Genomic DNA, 22,801 nt, shown 5'->3' with positions numbered 1-22,801 from the left:
GTCACTAGGAGTATAGTTGGGCCTTTGATAAATAGTCAGAATATGTAGTGCTGTCTGATTGGAGCCATGAAATCATATCAGTTTTTATAGTTGCCGAAAATGGAGCATCGAGGTGATCATGGGCCACTGAATTGTAGCGTTGTCCAATGCAATATGGCTGAGTGCTTCGAGGAAAGGCAGCAAATGGTTCTGCATTGACCCCAGAATGATAGTCTCTACCTTCCAGATGATGTAGAAAAGAAAAAAATGGTATGGCATTCTTCTAAATATCCAGTATCTTCAAGAATATCAATGATCCTCCGTCCATAACTCATGAGTCTTTTTCTACCCGAACTATCAGACGTCCATTCCTTTGTCGGATGTATGTTCACCCAGTTCCATACATCTTTGGATGATATCCATATTTCAGTTATCTTGGATCCTTTCCAATCACGTTATCACGCGTTCCACACTGACGATCTCTCCGTTGAATGTCGATAATCATCTTCTCGGAGTTGATTTGAAATTCCAGTTCCATAGCCATCCTGTTTAATGGTTTATCGATAGATATAAGTATATTTCTTTTCGCAGATTTACGAGAGTGTCGTATCGTATAGTTTAAAAGTGTATATGTTTTAAAAGCTTTTAACTGCTCTGTGAAACGTTTGTGTATAGAGATACAATTTTTCAAAGTTATATAATCATTCTTTGTTAATATGACAATATTGAGAATATTATAGTCAGTATTTCAAATGATTTAAAACTAGAGATTTCATATCGGTAATTGCCACAGGATGTAGATAATAAGCAATAAATTATAAATTCAAAATTTTAGGCAAACTACATAAGTTGTCAGTTGATATCAGTTAAAGCGAATTGTTTTTATTCTGAAACAAGTATGACAAGAACTCATAATCACTATCCAGAACTACTCTGTGGTGCGTAACTTGTTCACATTTTTTACAGTGTAAAATCTCGAATTTTATGACAGCCGTTTTAAAGTAGTTTTTTATAGGTCGTAAAGAAGAAAACTTTTTTGATATGGCATCAACACAGTCCAAAATCTATATTCAGTTAAGATTGATTCAAGTGTTGACACAAATTTTTACCACTTTTGATAGAGGAACAGCTGAGAAAAAACCAGAAAAGCATGCGCCATTAATCAAAAATCTGACTATAGTTATAAATCTTTACAACCCCACACAATGAGAGAGAAGAAAGGGGGGGGGGGATAAAATTATATTAATTGTCAGTTTAAATGATGTAATAGTAATAGCTATAAACCCAAAGTGGTTTAGCAGAATTTTTAAAAGCCAGAACTTTCCTTCTAATTAAAATAGACAAACTCCCTTTGTGTGAATCCATTTCAATTTATTTATTTGAACTTTTTCATTTTGGGGTAAAAATCAGTCTGAAATTTCATACGAACTGCCGTAACAACATTTCTAATCAAGATACCGTGGAACCTCCCGATAACGACATGCCACGGGACCGAGTTTTTATGTCGTTATCCGGAGGTGTCGTTATTTAGAGGTTTCCAAGATGGCGGACAAAGTGGGCGTGGTAAGGCCCGCGGGACCAGGTTTTATTAACATTGACAAAACAAACAAAATATTGTAGTGTATTCCTCTTAGAGGGTTCTTGTGCGTGTGTCTGGATGAGACTTTTAGGTGATCTGAACTGAGTACACTGATAGTGTGCTCCTGGAATCTACATCTGTTCCCTATTTAAACCAGTCCCCTTTGTCTTACTTTTTCTTATGTCATTTCAATTGTAAATATAGAATGTTTTTTACTATCCACTTTTCTTCCTTTTTACTGGCGCTGATATAACATAGATGTGTCACAGGCGCTGTAAAACCCTTTAAAACAAACAAAATTCCTCCTCCTCCTCCCACAAAAACACTACTACTACTACTGCTACTACTACTACTACTACTACTACTACTACTATACTACTACTACTATACTACTACTACTACTACTACTATACTACTACTACTACTACTACTATACTACTATTATTATTATTATTATTATTATTATTACTACTACTTCTACTACTACTACTACTACGACTACTACTACTACTTATTATTATTATTATTATTATTATTATTATATTACTACTACTACTACTACTACTTCTACTTCTACTACGACTACTACTACTACTACTACTACTTCTATCACCACATAATATCACATTTTCCAAGATTTTGTGTTTACTTGCTTACACTTACATTTATACCTTGGTTTTTATTAATGCATATCTCATTGGTTCAAGCAGGAATCGTTTTTATAAACTTTTGAGTACTCATACTCGGTATTTTTAGTATCAGATATCTACGAAAACTGCCGAAAATCGCCAAAATGATGTCGTTATTCGGAGGTTTTATCAAAAAGTGCGTCGTTATTTGGAGGTTATTTTTACTGATCTTAAATAGAAAAAAATCGGGACCACGGGTCAATGTCGTTATCAGGAGGTTGTCGTTATTCGGAGGTGTCGTAATCGGGAGGTTCCACTGTATTACAATTACAAAATTCAAACTGTTTTGTGATCAGTGTTGCCAGCTCTTTCATATGACATTGGTTTCAAGTGTTAAAAAAAAGTGCGTGAGTGTGAGTTGTCTAACATTTCAATTTTTTGGTTTAAAATCCCTATTCCTATTCTAGGCACTTTGATAAAATTTTCAAACTCAAAATATCTTGATTTGACTCAGTCAGGGGGATGGGACTTGAAAAAAACATAAAATTTGATACCTTATTTGTTTCTCTACGACCAGAGTTATTTATATTTTTCTACTGAAAATTTTTGTCAATTTTACAGAGAGAACCTGTGATCTCACCGCTGCCTCAAAACCAGCATCTCGCGGCGATCGGGAAATTTTGAGTTTTGCAGTCAACATGGCCCACTTATTTTTTTCAGCAATTTTGTTTCAATCAAAAAAATAAATGGCAAGTGTTAGTGTTAGGTATCATTTTAAAGGTCAGAAAATAAGCTTTATTTTCATATAAATCATTTTCATGGATGGAAAGTATGGAAAAAATTAAGGATAAATGAAAATGGAAAAAAATATGAGGTTTTTGTCCTAAAAAGTTGGGTTGATGGCGGGAAAAATAAAATAATGAGCGAGTGTATCAATTTTGATGAAATTTGGCAGAGATATTCTTCAATTAATTGTCTATCGATGTATGAAGTATAATTAAAATGTATCCATAATTTAAAAAGTTCTTATAATATAATTCAAAAATTTATAAATTTTTATTACATAAGCTTTCTGAGAAATACAATCAGGAATTAAGAATGAAGAAATACACCGTTAGTAGAAAGCTTGTTTTGTGCCCTTTATTAGGTACTTTGGTAAACGTCCATTTGGCCCTCCAGCAGGGAGCCGATAAATGGCCTAGTGGCTGTGACCCGATTTTTTGGACTTTTGAGTGATGGGTCTCAGAAAAAGTTCCATAGATTTTTTGTTTATGGATGGATTTTAATGATTGATGTCTTATTTTCTTCAGGAGAAAGTACTCTATCGTTTGGTGTAGTTTATTTTAAAATCAATGACAATTTAGGATAACTTTTGATTATGGATAAAATAGGGTATAATTTAGCTTTGGATAATTAAAAGATTAGAACTTGGTAAATCAAAATTTCATGCTGGCACGTTTATTTAACATCTTAACTTTGTTATAAAATTAAATTCAGGGCAAAGTTGTATACCGCATCCATGAAATTCGTTCCAGTAAAATCCTTACTCAAATCTTAGCAGCCATTTTAGACCAGTTTTGAAATCCAAATGGTGGTTACTACCGGAAATGCAACAATTTTCAGGTCACAAAGTCCGTCAGTAAATAACAAAGGCAGAAGACCATTTTTCAGCCTTTAAACTAACATAACTTTTTTTCTGCTTATCTGATTTTCACAATTTTGGTATCATTAGAATCGTGTTGAAAAGCACTTAAAAATGATATAGGTTTCATTGAGCTCGATCTAATTTGAATTTTTTACCAAAGTACCTACCTTTATAATAATGATGCCAAAATTAGTCACATTCACATAGGTTCACAAATAACGCCATGGTGACCAACACAGTAAAGGGTCAAAAATAAAGTTCCAAAAAACGAGTTTCACCTTACAGTGAGCCTATCTGCGGCCACTGGACTGGAGTTATCAACAAAGTGTCTACCTATCATTATCATGCCTGTCCTATTTTCTTTCAAAGTAAAGACACATTTTTGGCGATAATTTTTGGACCAATGAGATATCAGAATAATTTTTGTTCCACTGTTTTTGTGTTTTCAATCCCTTTATGTTGAGATCATTTTCAATTAAATCTATGCATTTTCAATTTCTTGAGCAAGTAGAAAGCCATAGCCTACCTACTGACCACTGACTAAGACTACCAATTACCGAGGGTGATGAGGGAGAGTCAGCAGGGTCTGTGACGCTTACCTTTCTAAAATACAAATATAATAATAAAACGAAAATTGAAGATGATACAATAACTAAACGACGTGTTTTGTCTTATTGTAAAGTCAAATGTGTAAATATTACCAGATATTCGTTGTTAACTCATCAATACACCCGACTTCATTGCTCAATCCACGGCAATTTGTTTTGTTTACAAGTCAGCTCAGCCAGCCAGCTGATCAATTAATGGGCACAAATGGATATCAATCTCGGGCAAAGTCGATACCTAGGACCTAGATCGTCTCCTTCCAAAGAAATCGTGTGCACTCGTGATACTATTTTTAGTTGAAAGGCTTCGGATGGTAACGGTACAAAAACCATCCGAATATTTTCCTTTTTCACAATTTCGTCAGTATTTTCACGATCCCAGGCTTCAGGCAGCCCCCACCAATCTCTGCCGTTCACAATACTTTTCAAACATTGGTAAGTTCCAACTACTGCCCATCTGTAGATTTATGTGACATTTTTAGTAGTCGAATATGATATATTGATTATTACATTTATATCGTATGACAAAGATAGCCTGTGTAAAATCTGTCGGAAATAATAATTGAATTAAGGTTTTGACTCACAATTGAATAATTGATGTCAAATTAATTATCTGACACAGTGGCGGTTCTAGCCTATTTATAGTGGTCGGGCAAAGATGATTCGGTCATATATATATATATATATATATATATATATATATATATATATATATATTATATATATATAATATATATATATATATATACGCAAATAACTAATGTAGTTAACGACATTTAAAAATAAATTATAGTTCATGTTTATGTACCAACTTATTTATAGATTAAATCCATTCGTCGAGTCTTTGATGATGCAAAATGATTGATGATCATGTCGTTAAGTTCAATTTTGGACAACCATTGTTTATGCACGGACATCACAGTGAGCGCATTCAAGCGCTCTTGTCCCATGGTAATCCGCACACATGTTTTGATCCGCTTTAAAGTACTAAATAGCCGTTCACTTTCTGCGGTGGAGACTGGTGTTGTTAACGTAATATTTAACAACGTTGACACCATTGGCAGATCATCCTCGAGGTCTAGTTCAATTATTTCCTTTAAAAGCTGTTGCGAGCTTTCTAGCAGTTGAAATATATTGTTGGAATACACGGTTTCAAGTTCGTTTTCTAATCTCTTTTTGTCTAAAAACGGGTAATACTGGCAGACAAGTTTTATTTTCTCTAAAGGTTTTGATTCCACGTAAGTCAAAAATTTCATAGGGTTCACAAGTGAAAATAAGGATATTTGTTCATATTGAGAAAATCTTTCCTCTATTTGAGTAACTACAATATCACAAGCCTCTTTTGCATGAGCGGTTAAATTGCTTTGAGGTCTTCTTTTTGACTGAGTATCGGTTGAGCAAACAATTTCATTAAAGAGACTGTCAACATCTGATCTTATTTTTGAAATATTAGATTTGAAATCTTCAACGCTCTGAATTATATCTGGTCCGGTTATTGTTCTGTTTTGCAGGTATGCAAATAAAATGTTAGCATGGCTAAAAATCCTATTAAAGAGGGTCAAATAAAAATTGAATTCCTCAGTATTCAGGATTCGTTCGAGTCCAACAGCTTCGCGCACCGATATAGCGTCCCAACCGTCTTCAGTCTGAATTTTCCTAAAACATTCAAGTAACTCTTCTTTTAAATCTTGAACACTAGAAAGGCACCTGCTCTGAAAATTCCATCTAGTTTGTGCTGGTCTGGGAAGCCGACTAGAAGTGATTGATCTTAAAAGATCGGCGCGTTTTGGGGAAATTGAAAAGAATGCTGAAAAGCCATCCAATTGGGCAAAAAATATTCTAATCGCTTGCACTGCTGAGCACGCTTGTCTCAATATTAGATTTAATTGATGCGCGTAGCAATGAACGAAATGTGCGTATGGAAACCAATGTTTCATCCGAACGTGCACTCCTGTATTTTTACCACTCATCACATTCGCGCCATCATACGATTGAGCAATCAGTTTGTGTTTTAAATCAAATTGATCTAATTGTGACTTAATGACAATAGAGAGACCCTCTGCTGACCTATCTGTAACAGGAACAAAATTTAAAAATCGCTCATATATTTCGCCATCTTTGCAATATCTTAAAATAATTACAAATTGAGACTGATTGGAAACGTCAGTTGTTTCATCTGCCTGAACAGCAACAAATCGGGCATTTTCTAAATCTTTCTTTAAATCCTCATTGTAGACGTAGAGTACAGAGTCTAAAAGCTTATTTTGAATTATTTTTGATGTGTATTTGTTAACTGTCGCTTGGGATAGATGTTGTGAGAGAATGTTATCTGAACTTGCAAGCAGATGAATAGTGTCAATGAAAATACCTTTGTTCAAAGAACTTTGGCTCTCATCGTGGCCTCTAAGAGGGAGTTCGTGAATCGCGCAATGCTTAAGGCAATCAATGATTTTGGACAATATGTATCGATTTTTCTTCACATCTTCATTGTGTTTTTGGATAGAAAGACTATAGCTTTCACTAATCTGCCGACCGATGTCTGTACTTCCTAAAAATTTGAATTTCACAGCATTGGATATATGTGTTGCACAGGTATTATGTTTTGATAAGCTTTCAGACAAGTGTTTCAAATCATCAAATCCTGTTGTTGACCAGCAAGATTTTCCTTTAAAGAGAACACAGTAAAAACAAAACAATTTCTTTTTTGCAACGCTTACAGTAAGCCATTTAAATTTTTCAAACCAAGAGGTTATAAACTTTCTTTTATCTTTAACAATGATCAAATCACGAGGCTGGTGTGGTCCAAGACGTTTTATCTCCAACTTTTCATTGAATGAAAAAGTAGACGAATTCCGAAGAAAGATGTTGTCAATTTCATTCATAATTCCCCTTAAATATTTCAACCACAAATAATCACATTCACAATGAAATGGCAATACCCGTAGCTTTTAATTATTCCAAAAGCAATCAAAAATGAATCACGAAAGAGGATACAACTAAAAATAAAGTGACAAGACATAATACAACACCTTGACAATACAAGTCCATTTTGTTCACTCGAGAAATTAAAGAGATATTTTAACCCCTCAACGGCGTGATTAATATTCTGTTACATTACTGGTTTTCAGTAGTAGTAACTTTAAAGTTTTAATCGAGACGCAAAAACAGCGATATGACTCGAGTTTCATTCAGAGCTCAAATTGCATCATTTTTGGTGAAAACGATAAAACGTAACATGACGTCAAGTTTGAGTAAATTCGAACTCAATGGTTGATAGGTTAAAGTGGGGAAATTTAATCGCTTGGTGTTGTGTAGGGACACCGTAAGAAACACAACTGAGATACTACTGCAGTAATTAAAATGCCAAACATCAAACATTTAAAACAAAGGCAGTTGAGTATCTATGTTTTGGTTATGATAAAAGACGATAATAGCTACCTTCGCCCGGCGGTTTTGGGAGGTTAGAGATGTCAAGGTGACGAGGAATAGTGCTTGTAAAATAAATGATCTTTATCGTGATAATTGTTATCATTTCTCTTCTCAAACTTAACTTGCAAAAACAAATTGTAAATCAAAGGAGTGGTTGTGATGGTGTTGGTGGTAGATATGGTGGGGGTTAGAATTATTGTACCGGTGGTGGTAGTGGTTGGAATAGTGGTAGAGGTGGTGGTGGTGGAGGAGGAGGAGGAGGAGGAGGAGGAGGAGGAGGAGGAGGAGGAGGCGGTGAGGGAGGATGTAATTATGGTAGTGGTTTTGGTGGTGCTGTTGGTTAGAATGATAGTTGTGGAGACGATGACGGAAATTATATGATGATGTTGATATTGTTTTTATTGCGATTCTAGTACTTGTAGTTAATGTTGTTGTTATTCTCAATGATGATGATGATGATGATGATGATGATGATGATCATGATGATAATGATAATAATAATAATAAATGTACATTTTTGAAGCGCTTGTGCCGAAGCTTCGAAGCGCTTCACATTGACCATCATTAAAAAAAAATAATTACATACTGCAGTTTCGGACATACGAACAAAAGTTCACACGCATCCAATTACACACACACACACACTCACACACACACACACACACACACACACACATATATATATATATATATATATAGACGCATAATGATGATGATGATGATGATAATGATAATAATACATGACATTTATAAGGCGCATTTTCATCATTGGGTGATGGTGACAACGACGATGTCGTCGACAATGATGATTACCATACGATATTACAATAAAGACAAAATAATGTCACCAATCTCTCCTCATGCATGCATTCGTTAGACTATCACAATAACGACACTACACTGTTATCCTTGCTCCTTCCCCAACCAACCCCTTGCTTCCCGCCTCTTCATCGCGAACTATCTTATGTAGCCTATGTATTAGATTCAGGACGGGCAAGTACGGAATCTGCCCACCCTTGCCTTAAACGTATTTATTTCCTTACTTAGAATTCAACTCACTCCTTTCTCAGAAGAGTACATCTCATATATTATACTAATTCAGTTGTTGAGATGAGAAAATCAAAATAGTGGTTGTATTTTATATATTTATTTAGTCGTGACTTTCGAATAAAAGTGTTTTGTTTTATTAAAGGGAATAAAATAGAAAATTACATTGTTTTGAAAAAATATTTAGTCTGGCAAAAATTTTCTTTTAAAAATACAGCGGTAATAACTTAAAGAATTTGAAAAAAAACTAACAAATAATAAATTGGTATATTAGTAAATTAATACATTTAATTCAATACTGGAACCTTCCCAAAGTCATTACATTAATGGTACCACCAGCACAAGTAAGGCAATAAATAAGAAAAAGTTCGTTTGCCAAAATCTCTATTTAGTTTTAACTGGTTAATAAGGTGGGCTCATTTGAATTAGCCCGACCAAGTACTAGAGAGGCCAGACAGTCAGACAGCAAAAATCGGAGTTAGTTCACCGTCAGGCGACGTGACGATGAGATGACGATGTGGGCGGAGTGGTGTGGAGTGGTTGGGGTGGGGGGGGGGGGGGGGTGATAAAAAGAACAGGAGCATTTCCTGGATTATGCATTACGGGGTGCATGGTGATTCGCAATCTATCAAAAATACACACAAATTGATTTCAGTACGAAGTATCAAGTTTAAGTAGTAACTTTTGAAATTATCTAATTTAAATTTGTTTATTTCGGACCTGGTAATACAGCATATAACTTGAAAAAAACAGGCTGGTATTTGCCCACCCTGCCCATTATTACCAGCCGTCCCTTATCTGACATTATTAAACAGATTTTGTTTGCCCTTTCCAGCAAGCAAAGATTTATGGAAATATTCGATCTCAGAAATGTGTTCCTGTAGAACAGTAAAGTTTGCTGCCCCAAACGTAAACAATAACAAGTTGCTAGTGATTTCCGTTAGGGACCGGAATAATTTACGCACAATATAGGTCTCCCAATTTTGTAGTTTGAGTTGTAGGCAATACACTTTCAGTATTGAAAATATGTTTACATAAAATCTAACAGTTGCAGAAATAATAATATAAGGCTAAATTATTATGAAAATCAGGCTCCGAATAATTCTCGTTTTGTTCACACCAGCGCAATAATTTGCTCTGGTCTAAAAATAGATAGACTGTAACTTTTGATAAATTTTAGAAAATTTTACCTTTTGTTCCATAAAATATCCATATCTAGACATTATTTGATGCATGATCGAGTATTTATGAATATGTGTTTCTTTTGCCACCTAACAGCCAAATTTTAAAGGTTATTTTTTTCTATTATTTACATTGGAACGTGAGCTGTCAAGACAGGAACATGTGGTTTGCCACGTGCTTCTCGACATTTGTTTACGTTTGGGGCACCTAACTTTACTGCTCTGTAAAATGAGGCGGTGGGGTTTGAACCTGCGACCTTATTGGTACGACAACTCCGCCTGGCAGGTGAGAGCGTGGCTCTACCGTGTGAGCTATCCACGAACACGAAAATATTCGTTTCAAACCCAAGTCATTTCTAGATCCCTCTCTCACCCACTTCTGAGACCGCCGATTCGTTCGCCCACCACCATCGCGAAGTGTTTTGACCAGCAGTTAAGCTTAATAGCCAATATTCTCAACACAAACATATAACATAGAAACGATTGAGACATTGAGTATGCTCCGGTGCATGGGGTGAATCTCCAATTCAGAAAAGTGAGTGGAGCAGGCACCCATGTTGGTAACAACATGATATGAAGTGAGTAGAAAAGTGCCAGAAGACAATAGAGAATAAAAATTTTTCGCGGCGGCGGTGGGGTTTGAACCTGCGACCTTATTGGTACGACAACTCCGCCTGGCAGGTGAGAGCGTGGCTCTACCGTGTGAGCTATCCACGAACACGAAAATATTCGTTTCAAACCCAAGTCATTTCTAGATCCCTCTCTCACCCACTTCTGAGACCGCCGATTCGTTCGCCCACCACCATCGCGAAGTGTTTTGACCAGCAGTTAAGCTTAATAGCCAATATTCTCAACACAAACATATAACATAGAAACGATTGAGACATTGAGTATGCTCCGGTGCATGGGGTGAATCTCCAATTCAGAAAAGTGAGTGGAGCAGGCACCCATGTTGGTAACAACATGATATGAATTTTTATTCTCTATTGTCTTCTGGCACTTTTCTACTCACTTCATATCATGTTGTTACCAACATGGGTGCCTGCTCCACTCACTTTTCTGAATTGGAGATTCACCCCATGCACCGGAGCATACTCAATGTCTCAATCGTTTCTATGTTATATGTTTGTGTTGAGAATATTGGCTATTAAGCTTAACTGCTGGTCAAAACACTTCGCGATGGTGGTGGGCGAACGAATCGGCGGTCTCAGAAGTGGGTGAGAGAGGGATCTAGAAATGACTTGGGTTTGAAACGAATATTTTCGTGTTCGTGGATAGCTCACACGGTAGAGCCACGCTCTCACCTGCCATTCTGTAAAATGAGGATGAACGATCTAAAGTTACGTGCACCCGGTTTATATTGTCAACTGTTCTTATTTTAGATTTACTCAAAATTTATTACAAGTCTTGTTTCATTGATGAATACCATCATCATTCCATATCAATTCATTTTCAACATTGCGGTGGTATTTTGGTCAGTTAATCGATGAACCTGTAATTGCTCTTGAATTGTTTCTTCTAAAAATATACGTTGAGCTTCTACATGAGAAAAACTCGACTGAACAAGAAGGTATGTATGCAGTTCTCTGAATGACAGAAAAACACTGTGTATACGTTCAGTGGGTTGGACGTAGGTGCAGAATTACCAGTTGAGAGAAATAGGGTTTGGTATCTTGGGTTTTATTGTTGTTGTTTTTTTTTTGTTTTTGTTTTTAGGGGGGGGGGGGGGGCTATGATATACATATTTAAGCCGTTTGCTAAAATCATTTGATTTTACCTAAATTATATATCAATTACTAAATATTTTGTATTAATAGGCCAAGGTCGACGTATATATATATTTGCAGGTCTGATAACCCAATTTATGGACACACTGTTGTAATGGACATACTCTCAAACTGACGTAAAGTATTGTCCATTGCAACACGTTAAAATTAAAACAAGCCCATAATTCCGTTCGGTTATCAGACCTGCCAATATATGAATCTAGGCCAAGATCAAATTCTCATGACTGCCTGATTTAAAATGAGAATTTGTTTCTTATTTATATGCGTTTTTTTCTTTCCAGAAAAAGTGATATATAAAAAAGTAGTGTTTTTTTAACTTGTTGACATTTTATTTTAATTAAAACAAAAATATTGCCTCTGTTGTCCTCACTCTCACACTATTTGTTGTTTTGTATTGGTAGGTATTGTGGAAAACTTTTGTTGATACCATTACTCTAGTAATCACGAAATTTCAGTATTTACAGCGTCACTTCCGTCGATTGAGGACACAAACCGCCTTAAAAAACGTCCCTTGAGTTAGCCATTTCAACTTCAATATATTCAGATAATCTATATGTATATATATATATATATATATATATATATATATATATATAATATTATATATATATATATATATATATACTAAAATATTCTAAACATTGAGACTTCAGTCCATTTGCTTAGTTTTACCCAACAATGTCAATATCTACTATGTTGGTATTGATTAGTTAACGTTTGAAAGCATCATGTGTCCACAACGCCATTTTAGACACGGATTTTCCGAGCGCAGACGTTCCGCAGGCTAGCTTTCAGCACCAATCGAAGTATCACCTAGTGGATCGGATCGATACGTAGGTGGTTGTTAGCTCGCCTTCGGAACAAGCTCAGACTGACTTAAAGTCCAACCTACGTAATGCGGAACCGAATGGGCACGTTGGAAAAAAATCTGTTATAAACAGGTTTCTGTCTTACACCGGTTTTTAATAGTCTGCAATAAAGGTTATAAAATACACAGTACATGACTATTATACCTACTAGCCATGCTAAACCTTTCTGTATTGTGTTACTAACAGTTAACGATAGATGCCTATTCGTAATCTTTTTTCTTGAGAGTGCAAGCTCAAAAAACTTATGTCTTTTTTTCCGTTTGTTTGTTTACAAATCATTATCATTAATAAAATACAACACTACATAACAAAGAGGTGACTTGCAAGGGAGAAAAGCATCGTGTCCAAAAACTAACTATACATATGACTGCTTCCCTCTCAGTCTCAGCCAAGGTCTCCGGCCAGGGCCGGGACAAACCAAGTAATTTTATTCCAAGACAAGACCAAGTTGGAAAATGTATATGGGGATGGGATGGGAGAAACAGCAAGTGATCTCCCTGTCCATAATGGGGCGGGGAGGGGGTCAATTACCCCCTGTAGACAAGTTCGCCATTTAAAAGGCCTACGTAGATAGCAAAGTCTGAAACAATTTGGATGGCATATCATACACTCAAATAATTGCAAATGAAAATTATTATAAAACCTAACATATGTGGAGAACAATAAACGCACCGTTTATTCCAAGATCACAGGCCTAGGCTAAACCAAATGGTCCTATTGAAGAACAGGACAGAAAGAGGTGACAGTAAAGGACATGGAATCCAAATGGTATAGTATAGAGCGAGGGATAAAGAGATAGTTTAGTCAGGATGTTGACCCATGAAGAGTCCACCAAGAGGGGGTGTGATTATGACGAGTTGCGGTCGTTTTAGTGAAAGAGAAAAAGGTACACAAATCATAATGGACAATTCTAAATATGCCTGCTATCTTGGGTCACAGGCGCCTAATAATAAAGCCTAAATATGTCCCAACAGCAGTCTACCTAATGTATGACCACCAAGTATCAACTCACACAGACATTGAGACGGGGTTTCTCGACAAAAGGGAGATAAATACTAGATGGTTATTCGTACTCAAATTTAATTAAGACTCTCAGAGTCGGGGAGATGATTTACACACACACACACACACACACACACACACACACAAAAGAAAAGTATCACTTTTCGCATACAAATCAAGTGCTGGGCAAAGCCATTTAAGGGGAGGGGCGACACCTGAAATATCGATTTTTGGGTCAAAATATAAAATTTCAGTTTTTTGTTTATTATGAAAGAACAATCATTTTTTCACATATTTTCAGCACTGAGATGGTGATTTGGATAATATAAAGTTTGTAAATCGTCTTTCATAAGCATGGAAGTCGACATGAAAATACCAAACTTTTCAATTTTTTATGAAAATTCAACTGAAAATAATAGGACTGAAAAGCATTATAATCCATATCGATGTTGTAAATTTTGATATCGATAGTTTAGTCTACTCTTTGCCCGTCAAGTTGACACGGTTTCAGTCTCATAAATATCACAATATGGGCAGGGGAGAGGTTTAGAAACTGTTAGTCGCAAACAAAGACTGTGTGTCAAACAGCTGATAAGAGGTCAAGTTGTCAGGTAAATACAAGGTGATCACGAATGGTGCGATCTGATTGGCTGACCTTGTTCTCGACCTCTGACTCCGCGCCAGGGATTGGATGTTGAGTCAGGGTGAAAGTTCGCCTCTCTTACTATTATATTTTACTACGATTTGTTTACCTTTCGATTGATTAGTTGTTTTATCAAATTTTGACACGTATTCACGTTAATTATCTCTAAATATTTCCAATTTTTACTGGATTATTATAACTATACCTAAAGTGAAAAAAAATCCAAACGTTGGCAACAGTTATTTGCTACAAAAGCCAAGAAAGCAAGAAAGTTATGATGGCTCGTGGTTGACCCGTGGCCACAAATCTTTGATTGGAATGTGGTGTGTGATAGTAGTATTATGATAAAGCGATTCCAAGCAATGCCACAGCGGAAAGAAATGAGATGGGCTATTCTTGCTGGTCTTTACCACGGTTATTCCACCAATGACTTCCCTCAACATAGGTATTGTCCTCCTGAACCGGACTCCAGATGCTTTTATAATACTATATATATTGCTGCCAATGTGTATCCTGTTGACACAAGCAGCGTGTAAATACACCTTTGAATTTTGATTTGCTTCATGAGCACTTGAAGCCTGTATATGCTTTGTTGAAGTGTTGTGAGATGAAGACAACACAAAATCCAAACGAAAGGTTTCATAATTCTGTTTGGTCAAGATGCCATAAAACATAATTCCATTCCCTAAAAAAAGTTGAGTTTGGTGCAGAGTATAATTTTGGTCCAACAGAAATAACATCCCTGAAAGTGTCTTTGGGCATCGGTGGACTGGGAGAACATTCCCAGATGTTGAGTCAGCAAGCAGAGTCAAAAAGACTTGACCAGAGCATAAGGGTTGCTCAACATAAAGAGAAAAAAAGACGCAAAATGAAAGCTCAGACCCGTGAAAAAGCCCAGAGGGAGGCAGAAAAAGAACACGGGGGACCCTCATACGGTGCTGGTATGTTATGAATGGTTGTACGGTTTTGTCTTATTATTTTCATTCATTGTTATCTTTGATCTCGTTTTTCTCAAAATGACACTATTTTTTATCTTATTTTGTCATTTATCAATCAATTTGTTTAAAACTTTGCATGTCAAGAGCTATAGTGATTATCTAAAATCATACAGAAGGAATTTTAAATATCTTTATTATTTTTTGAAAAATTGACATTTTTATGTCAAAAAACATGATTTTTATCATACCGAAAAAGTTTTTTTTTTGAAAATTTATAAATAAAAATCTAATAAAAATATTTAAAAAATGCTCTGTATTTTTTTAAATAATATACAAATATACAACCATGCAAAATTTCAAGAAAATTCCATGGAAAGTTATTGAGAAAGTAACTTTTTAAAATAGCACCCAGAGAAGAGTAAAATCCAAGATGGCGGCCGTCACCATGGCAACCGGACACGCCCACCGAAATAAATCACATGGTTAGAATCCATTGGTCATAGGCAATGTCCCAATATAAAAATATATTGGCTATAATCATTATTCTTGAAAATAGTTTCAGGTGTCGCCCCTCCCCTTAACTCTCTCCCTCCCACTATATGATTCCAGGTGGTCTCAACCCGGTCCCAGAACAAGAACATGGAAAGAATAAATGATAAAAGGGCGATGGGGAAGACAGCAAGGTAAAGGGCCAATCAACAACCAGCCCAAGACAGCCAACTTCCCCTACCCTAAGGGGAATTCCACCCACAGAACTCCAGGACGAGGACAAAATCTCACAGCAATATCTATTGGAATTAATTATCCCCCTATTAGTATTAGTATTAGAAGACATTACTGTTATATTTCCTAGAATACATTACTGTTATATTTCTGGAATACAATTTCAAGTGACTGTTCATGAATTCGAGAATAGAATACAAAGATGCAACAAGTGACATAAAATGAAAGCAACAACGAGGGGAAAGATTAAACAAATAGTTTGTATGTAGTTTGATTTTATTCCAATATCTATTAAACGATCTTATTTCAAAAGGCAAGACAAATGAACATTTGTATATAATACAAACTGTAGGTCCTATCAGTCTCAATTCAAAACTTTAAAACCACTGAAAATTTTCGCAATCAAACCCGAAAATCAAAATTTTAAAAATGCACATGAACTTATCAAATTCAGAATTAATCAGCATTATTATATCACCATGAACAAAATATAATCATAATAATAGCTATAGTTAGGTATCACTACCATTATCATCATCATGACTACAACATTTAAAAAGAGGCATAATTAAATTATTTTTTTAATGACTCAATTTCCCTTTACCCCACAAAATTATCAGACCAGCCATTACATCTTCATTTACAAAAGAAACTAGACAGATTTTATTTGCTATTATCTCACATAAGAGAAAACATAGAATATAGCTTAAGTAGACATTTTTATTCTTTCTGTTGATGTAGCACGCGTCTTTATTTAATACTTGAGCTTTTATATCATTATAGATCGTCTATACCTTATTTATCCAAAGCGCCTTAGAACTTAGAGTATGAATTCGTGGAATTTGCGCGCGCTATACAAATTATTTATTATTATAATATTCAGTGACACAAGTGAGAAGCTAGCAGCGGACCGCCAAACAGGTCGATATAAAAGGTATATGTTGTAGATACGAACCAAAAATATTTCGGATATGATTAATTTCACATAAGCGTTGCTACGTTGTTGCAGTACCAAATATTCACTCTCGGTGAGAATTTTTTGAAAGATCACAAACCCGTAATTCAGACCAAAGCGGACCCTTTTGCACAAAGTTGCTCGACTGGGGTGAGCACGTGAACTCCAGGCCTGGGATTAGAATATGTGGAATGGCATTGTGTTTAAAGACAAATTAAGTGCTTTTTGAAGTTGATTCCAGAGACAAACACGCTACGTGCTATCGATGTTGAGGTGAATGTTTCGAAGACGAAACCATCAATGAAATGACAATTCGAGAATATGGATCTGCAATGGTGTGGGGAATGATGATTGGTGGCAGAAAAGATGTGCTAATACGAATCAACCAATGACTCAGCTCAGCTATATTCTTGAACTAATAATTGTCCCGTCTATTCGGAATCAGAACAATCAAGTGGTGATATTTCAGTATAACGCCTCGGCGCATAGAGGTCGACAAATATCTGCTTTCCTAAACGAATGAAATTGTGCAATTATTTTTTTTAAAGTAAAGAAGATTTCTCATCTTTAAATTATGTCAGATTGAATTAGAACCATTTCACCAAGTATAAAGTCGTCATTGTCCCAATAAACCTTGCCTGAACCTGGCATTATAAGTAAGAGAAACACAATAGTCAGCTTAAACTTCATGTTTATTTACCCTAATTACAGGTGAACGAATTAAACTACAGGTCTTTTTCAGGAAAAGAGTCTCTGGTATCCAAAGTCTTCACGGTGTCCTAAATTAAAATAATAAACTTAAAGAAGAGTAAAAGTAAATAAATAAAAAATGTTGAAAGTCGATCAAACTTCTCGAGTCACCAGGAATGGTGTCAACGTGTTGAAGTTGAAAAATATGAATTTTTGCCAAGGGGGTACCAAAAAATATTAAAAAATATTGGAACAAAATATTATGCCTGGAAAGGAGCTCGAACCCCTAACAAACCTCACCCCGTTACAGTTACGCTGTGCTAAAACAGCCGGCCATCTCGCCTTCTCGCTCTCGGTCAAACAGTTTAGCCCTTATAATCTCTTCCGGTGTACTGAGTACACAGCTGTGTGGATGGAAAACACCGCTGTGTATTCAGTCCACGGGTGGACGGAAAACACAGTTCTATGTGCAAAGCATGAACTTCCGGTTTGTTAGTGGATGAAGCAGTGAAGTGAAGATTAGTTCCGTGAAGGTATGTTTACATTGTCAAAGAAACCATTGATATTGCTTTGATAGTGTTACAAGGTTTGTATGATTGTTGGTTTGGACGTTTTCTATCGAGATGTTAGTGTACTGCTAAATGATCACCAAGTTTTAAGTCGTCAGTTGTCCTTGAAATTTGCATTTTTGGACAGGATGTCAGTTGTCTCAGTTACGTGCATCAATCTCACTTTTCACCACTTCGACTCAAACTTTACTCATCTTGATTGTCTGTCTCGGTTTAAATCCTCGGGACTTGCCACTCGAGGAAAATTTAAATTAAACACACCGGATTTCTCTTATTGCGAATTATTTTACCAAGATACCATTATCATCGTACGGTGAAAATAGTGTATCAGGCTATTTTCACCGTTATCTTAGTAAAATTAAAATCGTCCATAAAATAGCCTCCCACACTATTTATTACGTACGCTGTGGGAAATTTCGTTATCCCCAGACACATAGAATAGAAGGTATCGATGTCGCTTGATTAGGCCACTGGCCTGTCGCCGAGTCTTTCCAGTCACTGAATGTCTTGTTCACAACTGATCTAATGCATTTCCCGTTCCCTCCCTAGCCTACAACACTACACTTTCTCTACTGATCTTTTGATCATAGCTATTTTGGGTGGGAGGCAATTCTACACTATGCACATAACTTTCCATCACAGCATCTAATCTATTCTTGAAAGCATTGACACTCGGCGTTTCAACGACATTTGCTGGCGATGCGTTCCAACGTTCAATAACTCTCTGTGTAGCTCTCTGTGTCATATATTTGAAACTCCGCTCTTTTTTAAACAATTATCCACATTCCAGAAAATGGAATGTTTCCGGATGCTCATAGAAATAAGGAAAGTTAATAAAATATCTATAAAAACAAAATTAACCAACATTAAATCAGTTGTTACTACATATACACAATATGCGTCGACTTCGAAGTGGGTGTCATGGCCGAATCGTCTGCCCTGGAAGTTTTACCCAGAATCGACGTTGTGGGTTCGAATCCTGGTTCCGCCACCTTTTTAAAAAAAAAATTCCGTCTTCTTTTTACAGAACGTTGCAAGGGATAAATGTCACATCCATCTTCCTCCCCCCCCCCCCGCCTTGCTTGCGTCTTGTAAAAGATGACTTTTATTTGGGCCATCAAGTGCAAAAAGACTAATTTTCTCTCCGATACACTTTTTTGGGGCTATGACGGGACATAGGATACGATTGTCTCTCTCATAATAATAGTAACAACTATATTGGATCTAAGAAAAAGAAGTAGAGTAATGATGATTTTTAAAAATTGACGCTGACAAAATTTGAACCTTGGTTTTCCAGGTTGTCTTAAATACAAATCCAAAGCTGTACTGCTCAGCCACAGACCAGCCATCCATCCGTTAGATTTTCATTCCATTTTTTCTCAAACTCTTGAATGCATTTATGGTAATTATCCCATTGGTTGTATATCATATGAATATGGTTCTCCTTATTTTTATAGCTCCCCCACTGTTAATGTTTTCTGATATATAATAGAATTTAGAGATTGTGATGATTTATTCATTTGTAACTCTTTGTGGACATAATTATCATACCTTTGATCGGTCATGTTCATTTTGCAATTGATTTTTAAAATTCCCATCAATAGAAACATAAGTAATCACTTAATAAAATTTTATCATTGTTTTGTTGGTGATTAATATGTTCATCATAGACTGTTATAAATTTAATGTTTTTGTATATTGTTTATAATGTATGTATTGTTAATGTTTTTGTTTTTTCAGATGAGGCACTTTCTTGATAATAATGCATGATACCACCATGACTAAGATAATGAGTTAAAAAAAAAAGAAATCCAAATTTAAGTTTTGATGTCTCTGTTGTGCTAATGGCCATGGCAAATTCAACTGAAGGTGATGGCACTGCCACAGATGAACCATTCAAAAATGGAGAGATATCCAAGAAAAAAAGTCTATTAAATGGAGACTACAGTCCTCCCAAAGTGGACAATAAAACAGATAGATATGGATTCCTTGGTGGCGACCAATATACAGATCCAGAGCGGTAAGTAATCATGTCTTTTCTAAATTATTTAAAGCTGATTTTCTTTTTTTTTTTGTTGTTGTGGGTGTTGATCATTGTAGTATAAATATATTATTATTATGTTTTTGTCCATAGATAGAAGTTTACTTTGATAACTAATTTGAACCATTTTTGTTTTTGGTTGTTATGGGAGTTGATCATTGTAGTATAAACATATTATATTTTTGTCCTTAGATAGAAGTTCACTTTGATAACTAATTTAAACCATTTTTGTTTTTTGGTTGTGCACCTTAGTTTTGTCAAATAATGTTCATTAATTTATCTACTACTATTAAAACCACCAACACATCATCATTCTTTACTAACATTACTAACGTTAATAATACTATCAATTGTTGCTATTATTCTCATCACTAGTATCCTTGTCATCATTACTGCTACTACTACCAGTGCTTCAACAGCCACTACAGCATCATAACTACTATCACTAAAATTACCACCAGCAACAAACCATCAATCCTAACCACCACCACCACCACAATACAATCATCATTGTCTCTTTTCTTTTTTCTTTTTATTAAATTGTTTTTTTTTTTTATTTTAGATTTAATTTTTAATTATTTTATTTGTTTGCTGTTAGCCTATTTACTATATTGATGATATCAGTGAAAACAGTTGGTTTTTGTTGTGGATCATGAGTTTCACATACTATATGCACCCCCTGTTTATCCTTACAGTTTGGCCGCTTTAGGCTGTGGGTTTTCGTGGACAACATTTCCCTCTGAAACCATGATTTTCAATTCCTGCTTTTATGATAAAATCCCACGTGTCATGTTCAATGGGATTGATGTCAGGTGACACAGCTGACCACGTGTTCATCACCCTTACATTTGAATCGTTTATGAAAACATATATTTGTCGAGCTCCATGTGATGAGGAGTTATCTTGCTGGAATATCACTACTTGATTATTGGCTTCCAAAGAGTTTGGTTGCAAGACTGCAGTTGTTACAAAACAGTGCAGCATGAATTGTCACCCAGACAAAAAAGAATGAGCCTTTGGTTGATACATATTAACTCAGTTTTTCTACCACCAATTATCACTCCCCACACCATTACAGATTCATATCCTCGATGTGTTACTTCAATGATGCTTTTGTCATTGAAATGTTCACCTCGACGTCAATAGCACAAAATCCAAATCCATTTGTCTCTAGAATCAACTTCAAAAAGTGGTCCATCTGTAAATATGTGGTCCCGTATATTCTGATCCCAGTCCTGGTGTTCACGTGTCCACCTCAGTCGAGCAACTTTGTGCAAAGGGGTTAGATTTGGTCAAATTCCAGGTTTTGACATTTGAATACTTGGGGTAGCAACTGCTGCTAAGTAATGCATATGTCAAATTAACATCTGAAATTTATATTTTGTGTGCGCATTTACGTGTAACTTTGGTAGTGACAAGTTTGGCGATCTGTATCTGCTCCTCATTTGTGTCAATAAAGGCATGCGATGCATCAATAAAAAGAAAATACTGTCTACTTCTTTAAGATATAAAACATATACCACATTCTTTTCTCTTATGAGAGATAATAGCAAATACAAACTGTCTAGTTTCCTTTGCAAATGACTATATAAGGGTATGAACAGGATAATTTTTAAATGCTCGTTGTTCATGGTCTGCCCTTTCCCAGTATTTTTCAGTCTTGTGGTTTTTTTTTTTGTTTTTAAAAAAAATTAGTGGTAATTTATAGAGAATGTAATCACATGAACGTGTACTATCAACCATTTTGTGATTTTTCACTGCAGAGAAAGACGCATTCCACAAGAAACTCTGAGGAAAAGAGAAATGAAATGGCTTGACATGTTTGTTAACTGGGACAAATGGATGTCAAAAAGATTCAAAAAGGTTTGATCTCTCACCCCACAACATTCTCTGTTTATGACTTACTTGACTTTTACGACTTCTAAGGATGTCATTGGGACACTTCTGTTACTTTTCTTATCTTCAGTGTCAGTTTCATCTCTACGAACTGATGGTCTTTTCTTTTCTCCGTCTTCATATTAACCAATTGACTCAGTCAGGCTGGCTACAGGGTGTCTGTGGAAGTCAGAAAGACTGATTTTGGTTGGATTTTTTATGGGATATGGGGAAAAGTCAGATTTTGGTATAGATATTTTAAAAAATATATCAACAGTTTCATTCTCTTGCTGTGCAACTGGGGAAAAAAATGTCTGCTAACCATGTTAAGAATGTCTTTCGGTAAACCCCTATTCATTTGGGACGTCTAAGAGCAGTGGAAATAGCACATGAGGGATATTGCTTTGGATCAAGAATGCATGTAATGATTTTTTTTTTTAAATTATTTTTCCTCCTGAAAAAATTTGTAAAAACCAGTTACACCGTTAGAGAACAACACCACCAATGTATTTGTGGCTGGCTGAGAAAACCCGGAAGAATGACCAAATTTCATAAATTGAGTTATGTATGCATTGGTATAGACCACATCTTTCTTAAAATTTTCTTTCTCTGCTA

At 35.6% G+C, this 22,801-nt stretch overlaps 3 protein-coding genes across 5 annotated transcripts in view; 1 reads left to right on the top strand and 2 right to left on the bottom strand.

Moving 5' to 3' along the window:
- The window catches only part of LOC144968891 (BRCA1-associated protein-like), a 33,601-nt gene extending 28,743 nt beyond the window's left edge, over positions 1 to 4,858 (bottom strand). The window contains exon 1 of the mRNA XM_078907714.1: positions 4,534 to 4,858. The gene's annotated coding sequence lies outside the window, so the exon portion shown is untranslated. The remainder of the gene's footprint in view (positions 1 to 4,533) is intronic.
- Positions 410 to 7,319, bottom strand: LOC144969397 (zinc finger MYM-type protein 1-like). The gene is made up of 3 exons (XM_078908506.1): positions 5,485 to 7,319; positions 4,359 to 4,435; positions 410 to 633 (listed from the first exon to the last, which is right to left on the bottom strand). The coding sequence occupies exons 1-3, from the start codon at positions 7,317 to 7,319 to the stop codon at positions 410 to 412; spliced, it is 2,136 nt and encodes a 711-aa protein (XP_078764632.1).
- A 10,849-nt stretch (positions 7,320 to 18,168) lies between these two features.
- The window catches only part of LOC144968889 (TBC1 domain family member 10A-like), a 15,801-nt gene continuing 11,168 nt past the window's right edge, over positions 18,169 to 22,801 (top strand). For 2 of the 3 annotated variants that reach the window (XR_013644688.1, XM_078907713.1), the window contains exons 1-3: positions 18,169 to 18,234; positions 20,011 to 20,290; positions 22,075 to 22,174. Coding sequence is in view for 1 of the 3 variants with exons in the window: in XM_078907713.1 (XP_078763839.1) it covers positions 20,115 to 20,290; positions 22,075 to 22,174 (276 nt within the window). In the remaining 2 variants the exon portion in view is untranslated. Of the gene's footprint in view, positions 18,288 to 20,010; positions 20,291 to 22,074; positions 22,175 to 22,801 lie in introns of all 3 variants that reach the window. The other variant, XR_013644689.1, reaches the window with a different exon arrangement.

The sequence above is a fragment of the Berghia stephanieae genome, chromosome 3 (genome assembly GCF_034508935.2).
Source record: "Berghia stephanieae isolate SIO BIC M18660-M18661 chromosome 3, UCSD_Bste_1.3, whole genome shotgun sequence".
Lineage (NCBI taxonomy): Eukaryota > Metazoa > Mollusca > Gastropoda > Nudibranchia > Aeolidiidae > Berghia > Berghia stephanieae.
Note: the sequence above shows the minus strand (reverse complement) of the source record. Positions and strands in the feature narration are given on the sequence as shown.

Coding starts and splice junctions, on each gene's coding strand:
- LOC144969397 (XM_078908506.1), bottom strand. CDS start 7,319: ATGAATGAAATTGACAACATCTTTCTTCGGAATTCGTCTACTTTTTCA. Junction 4,436..5,484: donor GATCTGCCAATGGTGTCAAC/GTTGTTAAATAT, acceptor TTTGTATTTTAG/AAAGGTAAGCGTCACAGACC. Junction 634..4,358: donor TCTTAGTCAGTGGTCAGTAG/GTAGGCTATGGC, acceptor AACGTTTCACAG/AGCAGTTAAAAGCTTTTAAA.